The following is a 6,960-nucleotide window of genomic DNA, read 5'->3' as shown; positions in this document are numbered from 1 at the left end:
CATGTCCAGTATCAGGGACGGAAGTCTGTCCACAGGTCCAGAGGTTGGACATTAGGATTGAGAACATGAGAGAAGTTGTCCTGCTTCTGTTCACTTACATTCACTCCTCGAGTTTCTTCCATCAACATTAGTTTGCGTCTTGAACGAAGTGATTGAATAAAACAGAGCTGAGTTCTTCTTCGATCAGACGATCTGCCTCTCCATCCATTTCTCTAATCTTGAATCCATCTCATCTGACTTCTCAATATTTTATTTTGCTAAATTCATTCATTGTCTGTAAAATGGGTGAATACGACAACCACAATTTCCCAGAATGCAATGTGACAGTTTCACAGTTGTTGTCCCAACAACAGTCGAACCCCAGTGACCCCAGGTCACTACAACAGAACATTAGAGTTCTTAAAGTGAACTTTTACAAACAAGTTATTCCCAGAGGAGCTGATGACTCACAAAGTGGGTGGTGCCAGACACGTCAGACTCGGCTCTGCATTTTTAAGTTTGAACAAATTGTGTTGATTTCTTGTATCTGTTTGTATTTTTGAAATCAAGTAAATCAAAATAAAACAAAGACGATTGTCGGACATTTTTAATCAATCATCTCAAGACAAAACAAGTAGGAGAATTACGAGTCACCTACAGAAAACAGCAGCACTCAGACAAACAGAAATTAGTTTCAATGTGTTTGTGTTGGTCATAAAGTTGTTCTCTCTGACATTGCTGTGAAGTTGAAGACATTTTAAACACAAACAACAGCTGATGAAAGATGAAATTAGTTTTTTTTTCCACAACTAACAGAACAACATTGGTAAAAATCTAAGATAAAAACATTGGAGATGAATTGTTAATGCAGTTTAGTTTATGATGCATCATGGTTGATGGATTTCCAAAGATTATCTTGAGATTTGTGGCATAAAGAAGCATCATAATAAAGATGGACTCCTGGACTCTGTAAACAGCTCAGTGTAATTCCCCAAATCCTCCAATATGCTGCATCTCATAGCTCTTTGTTGATATTTTACATTTCAGTACAAGTTGAATTCTGCATCAGACCGAAACCATTATCACTATTAACCTTTGAATGACTCAGACTTCAGCAAAATATTAATAATGCCAGTAAAACGGTTTTAAAAAGTATTTTTCCCTCAATGCTACGACTTTTTCTTTTTTAATACACAGAGGTTTTATCTTTAAATATTCAGATCATAAAAAAGTGATTTTATTTTTGTAACGTCGTTGTAATGTCAATATGACGCTCAGTTCTCACTGTCGCTGAGAAACTGAAAACAAGCTGTCCGTGCTGATTGGCTTTCAGCGTTATGGTAAGAAGTTAGCGAGCTCGGCTGTTAACCTCACAAAGGGTCTGTAAGTGATTCATTCGATGTTTTCTCATGATTCTCTGGAGTCAACCAGCAGAGCAGAGACGATAGAATACGATTCATCCACTCAAAATGAAGATGGATGAGATGGTTTCAATTCACGTTCACTGAAGCTGAGCACAATGTGAAAGATTCATTTGGATAATTTCAGGGCAGCGTTTTTGCCAAATGGTCCCAGACTGGATGAATTTCTTGAAACAGCAAAGGTGTTGAATACTGTATTTTTATTATATGTAAACAAGGCCTAAGACTTGGGGACAGAATTTTCAGAGGCAAAATTTACAACCATCAACCACTGACCAGACGCAGACGAACCCAAACCACAGGAGTTCACCTGATTCGAATCCTCTCAAACCCCGTCGGACCGAACCGGTCGGTGGTTCTGTGGGTCAGGATCCGTCAGCTGACAGTACTCAGGGGTTTGAGAGGATCTGAAGGGAAGGTTTGATCCACTTTTGTCTGGTAATGCAATTTTGTACCTGAGATGATAAACAGATTGCTGAAAACTTCATAACAAAAGCTGGATGGATGTCTGATTAAAAAAGAACTTTACAAAACATGAGAGGTCATTATTTTCAGAAACACTGACAGGGACACCAGGGCACAACGTGTTCTGAGTAATATAAAACCACGAGCTAGGAAGAGGTTAAATATATAGAGACTGTGTGTGTGTGTGTGTGTGTGTGTGGGGGGGGTTAGTTTTACTTTTCAACCATAAAAACCATCGTTATCTGTCTCAACTTGTTTGTTGGGATTTTGTGAAACAATGATATAGCAATAATTCATTCATCCTCGGATGGCAACCAATTTGTTTGTACTATTAAACAAATAATGTGTAGTACTTCTTGTTAGCGATTACATTTTTAGATACTTTTAACATTTTAACTTCAAATACCATTAAATATTTTCAATATTTTCATTTAGAGTATATGTTTCAATTTTCAAAATTTAAGTCAGTCTTTAGGTTCTTACATCAAATCCATTTATATTCATTTAGTTTCTTGGTGGAAACTTTTACCCTCAAAGAGTAAACCACTACATTTCAAATATGATGGTGAAAGCATCGTTGTCCAAAGACGCTGCTACGTGTCAATGAAGTCAACTGAGCCATTAGTTCTTGATTCTACGGCTCAGGTTGTTTCAACACCCACCAAGCTGAAACAGATATCTGAAAAAACATGTGACACTGCTGATGGATGTCAGAACGGACTGGAAGCAGAAACAGAAGTGAAACGTGTCACACATGGAAGAGTCAGGACCACTGGCCCCTGAAGTTCATGGGTAGAGTTTCCTTAACCAGCTCCCAAAGAATGACACGAGTGAAACTCCATCGGTGGTCCGCCTGTCACATTTGATCAACACCTGGAACCCAGGCTACAGCATCTCTCTGCACTTTCATACTGAGTCATGTGTTCTATCATTTACATTGTTGTCATTTACATCACTCGAAGACTTATTGACACTTTACAAATCTGCTCATATAAATCTGTGTTGGTCCGATGTTGGCACTTTATCACTGAACAAAGTCCAGAGAAGAGGCATCATATTGATCTGATGAGCTTTGATGCAGTTCCTGCATCTTGACACAAACGGGAGGAATAATGCTTCCAGCGTTCCTAAGAGTGAACGTACAGGTTTTAGGAATCCTCACGCTGTCGTGGGCCATCTGGCTCAAGACAGTTGGGCTTTCCCAATCTCTATTCTGACCATGGTTGCATCTTAGAGTCGCACCATGACGCTGACACCTCTTTCAGTCGTCAGGTGGAAAAATAGAAGACCAGAAAACCTGTCATCCCTTCCCCCAAAGATTCAGAGTCGGGTTCATATTCTCTGGTCATCACGTCCATACAAGACCCACTGATGAAACGGGACTTGGGTAAATCGTTCTATGGTTAAGGGCAAAAAACACCTGACGAATATTTCAGACCAGCTCTGACGTCAGTGCACATCCTCCACTGATGAAGATCTGCTCTTTCGTTAGCTTCCTGTCTCACAAATGTCCAAGAGGAGCTCACTGTTAAAACTGGCACAAATAGTGTCCTGCACTTTCACCCTTCTCTGTCTCTTTGTGTGTGTGTGTGTGTGTGTGTGTGTGTGTGTGTGTGTGTGTGTGTGTGTGTGTGTGTGTGTGTGTGTGTGTCATTGGTTGTTGAGATAACCTAGCCGTCGGCAGAGTATCTCAAATATCTCAGCAATACAGAGAAGTATGGTTATCACAGTGAAGGTGTACATGGCACTGAGGAAGATGGTCTTCTCAAAGTGTTCGGGCACCATGCACTTAGTCACATTAAAGCTCTTTTCCAAAGCACTGGCGTCACACATGTACAGTGGGTGGACCTGGGGGGGGAAGAGAAACACGGGGCATTTTTTATCGTCTGCATTGATTGATTGCAAGATGTACAGTCACTGTATTACTCTCTGATTCATATTACACACGACACTGGAATCACACTGGAACTATGTCCGTCTCAGTTCTCTCTCTTTTCCAAATGGATCTCTGGATGAAAATGTTCAACACTGGAGACAAATCTCAAACATACAACAACTGAGCTTTCTGTGAAGAGTTAGACAAGATATGAATCCACTGTTGAACTGCTGCTTACAACAGGAAGAACAGCAAGTTAAGATATTCCCTTCAGCATTGTTTGGTTGTTTTGGTATGACCATTTGGAAAAGGAACGTTTGGAAGATATAAGATATTCTGAGTATGACTGATCAGAAAGGGAACTGTTGGCTGCCTGGACACGCTGGAAGAACTTCTCATCCTGACTTAAGGAGGCTTGTGTTCTGCACAGGAAGAACTCAAGAGGTTCATGAGGGAAGGGGATATTCTTCTGCTTAAATTACTCTGGGTCAGCAACATGAAAAGGAACTGATGGATACAAGGCTATGCCACAGACTCTGTCTTAAAGTTTAGATTATAGACAACTGACAGACCTGGAAGCCAAAGAGGTGACTTTGTAGCCAGAAGGCGATGACTTCCAGAATGATGCGTAGGAGAACAGAAATGATATAGAAGACGGTGTAGATGGGTCGTTCGAGGATCTCCTCCTGGTCAATGTTCTTACAGGCTGCGTAGAGGTGGAACACTGCGCCGGGAACTAACACCGTCACCAGTTGTAACGCCCAGAAGACCTGGAGAGGGCAGAAATACGGAAGTGGGAAGTGAGAAAAGCCTGCGGAATAAAGGAAAGAATAAAGGGATCATGAAATAGATAGTTCAGTGACTGCTGCAGTTATTCATCTCTGAAAATGACATTTTCTACCAACATGACAGAGCCGTCCTGCTGATAATGACCTGTTTCAGAATCTGTAGAGAAAACTGTATCTGATGTCGGAGTACTTGACGCTGATGATTCTTATATGTCATGACGGTTTGGAGTAGGTCGGGAGCTCATGTGATTTATGGGTTGAAAACAGATTCACCTGATGAAGGAGCTGTAGTTTATCACAGGTTAGCGCGACCAGGCTATACACTTTCAGTCTTAAGTAACTGAACCATGTTGTAAGGTCGCACGTCTGTTAGCATAACCTTTAGTATGATTTGACACCTAGATGTATCTGCGGTTGTAGATCAAAAAGATGGACGACTTGACAGCTCCCAATAGTGAAGCCAAAGTGTCTTGATCACCCCCTGGTGGCCGGCTGCACAGGCTCCACGATATGAGCCAGCTTATTGCACAACCAAATAAATGAACTTGAGCCCTGTAGTTGAGGAGAGTTCGGTCCTACCTGGGGTGTTATGGGTCTGAACTGGTTGTAGCAGTAGAGGTTGAGCTCTCTGCGATCAGGGTCGCAGCTGAAGTGCAGGGCCTCATTCCCGTAGACGGCGAAGCCAAGAACGCCCAAGAAGAACATCCGCACCGAGCCGAAGAACAAGGTGTGGAACTGGCCTATCACCGTAGGAGGCCTGAGCTGGAACAAAGACACACACACACACACACACGCACACACACACACACACACACACACACACACACACACACACACACACATTAATCAAAGTGCATGTTACAGTAAATAGGGAAACACAAGACAGCATAGACACTCCTATGTGCACATACAGACACATTTATAACGTAAACACACAACCATTCACATTTTCATGGCACACACACACACACACACACACACACACACACACACACACACACACACACACAGAGCCTCTGTCAGTCAGATGAATGCCGCTGTGGCCCTGAGCTCCGACGGCTGAAACAAAACCCACTGAGAGGAAACATTTCCCGTCTCGTCCCTCAGCCTCCTCGGCTCTGAGTGTTTATCAGGAGCAGAGACACGCTCACAAAGCAAAGAGCCTTCTGGTTTTCAAACATGTCACTCATGACAACATGAACACAGAGGCAGGGAGGAGAGCGATTAAAAAGACAAAACACAGATCAATGTCTTTTCATTTTCAGCCTCCAGGGGGATAATTGTTCCACGTCGCTCCTCCGTAACTGTCAAATCCTGAAAGGTACAAAGTGGTTGAATGTGATAATAAAATCCACACAGCCGATCTACTTACGCATCCCTCATAGAAGTTTTTGATGTAGTTTAAAGACATGGTTGACTTGTTGACGTCCCCTGTTTAACTGCAGGGCTGCTCTGGGCCCTCATGGCCGGTTTGCTGCTGGCACCAGTTAAAGGGCCTCCCACGGTCGGGCTCCAAAATCTCCAAATGAACCCTCTCTCCCTCTGTCCCGAAAGCCCATGTCAGTGCATATTTTTTTTGCCTTTATCCCTCCATCAATTGACTCGCTCAGTAGAAAAAGGACAACAGACACAGAGGGGCCAACAATGGCCTGGGAGGGCATGTGCTCCCTGCATTATAATCCCTATAGAACTATGTCAGCGAAAAAACAACCTCCTGTCGCACACAATGCAGAGCGATGGCAAACATGCAACAAAAATACAATGCACCTGGTGGAGTAAAGCAACACGGGAGCTCAGCTCAAACAAACCGCTCTGACTTTTTATTTTAAAGTTACATTCTGACATTTTCAGCTTCATTTAGAAAAAGGTTGAGAGAAACTTTCTTCTTTAAATGTGATAAATCCATCAGTTCTTGTCATTGTGATCATTTTTGATGCAAATCTTAATTCCCTTGGTTTGGTGAAATGTTTCTATGATTAAATATCTAATATCTAATAAATAAAAAAGGAAAAAAGAAGGATGACAACACACCCTGCACTGCAAACACTTGTGGAAGAGCATTGAGCTGCTGTTGTTCCCAAACTGTCCCAGTCACAGCAAGAAAAGCCACGATCGAAACTCAAACTCCAAAAGTCAAGACTGGACAAGGAGAAATAAAATGTTAAGTCCACACACCAACCGTAATCCTGGCGGCGTGTTGTTCATTCCCCCCTCTTTTTTCCACTCAGGGATCCTCAACTCATGCCAGTTGTGGGACTGTGTGCGACAAGGGAGCTGAGTCAAGTCACCCCTGAGTTAACGTGGTGAGCTTCTGGTCACAGGAGTCAAAATAAAACCCAGGAGCATGGAGGAGCTGTGGAGAGGAGCTGTGGAGAGGAGCTGATGGTCCCAACAGCTGATGGTCAGATGTCAATATAAAATGAGTTGAAGG

General features: G+C 42.6%; 1 protein-coding gene across 3 annotated transcripts; it reads right to left on the bottom strand.

The window, feature by feature from the left end:
- Nucleotides 1-559: 559 nt before the first annotated feature.
- Nucleotides 560-6,841, bottom strand: gje1a (gap junction protein epsilon 1a). 3 transcript variants are annotated; one of them, XM_069515447.1, is made up of 4 exons: nt 6,709-6,841; nt 5,109-5,291; nt 4,314-4,511; nt 560-3,713 (listed from the first exon to the last, which is right to left on the bottom strand). In XM_069515447.1, the coding sequence occupies exons 2-4, from the start codon at nt 5,232-5,234 to the stop codon at nt 3,516-3,518; spliced, it is 522 nt and encodes a 173-aa protein (XP_069371548.1). In that variant the 5' UTR covers nt 5,235-5,291; nt 6,709-6,841; the 3' UTR covers nt 560-3,515. The 3 variants fall into 3 exon arrangements, with proteins under 3 accessions (XP_069371548.1, XP_069371547.1, XP_019963692.1); XM_069515446.1 differs by having other exon boundaries at nt 6,705-6,832; XM_020108133.2 differs by lacking the exon at nt 6,709-6,841 and adding an exon at nt 5,902-6,209.
- Between the last annotated feature and the right edge of the window lie 119 nt (nt 6,842-6,960).

This window comes from Paralichthys olivaceus, chromosome 19, assembly GCF_024713975.1.
Source record: "Paralichthys olivaceus isolate ysfri-2021 chromosome 19, ASM2471397v2, whole genome shotgun sequence".
NCBI lineage: Eukaryota > Metazoa > Chordata > Actinopteri > Pleuronectiformes > Paralichthyidae > Paralichthys > Paralichthys olivaceus.
This window is presented reverse-complemented; position numbering and strand designations above follow the sequence as displayed.

Excerpts from the sequence above, each read along its gene's own strand:
- gje1a (XM_020108133.2), bottom strand. The coding sequence starts at position 5,940 with ATGTCTTTAAACTACATCAAAAACTTCTATGAGGGATGC. Across the intron at positions 5,292-5,901 it reads AAAACTTCTATGAGGGATGC|CTCAGGCCTCCTACGGTGAT; the intron begins GTAAGTAGATCG and ends TCTTTGTTCCAG. Across the intron at positions 4,512-5,108 it reads TCAGACCCATAACACCCCAG|GTCTTCTGGGCGTTACAACT; the intron begins GTAGGACCGAAC and ends TGCCCTCTCCAG.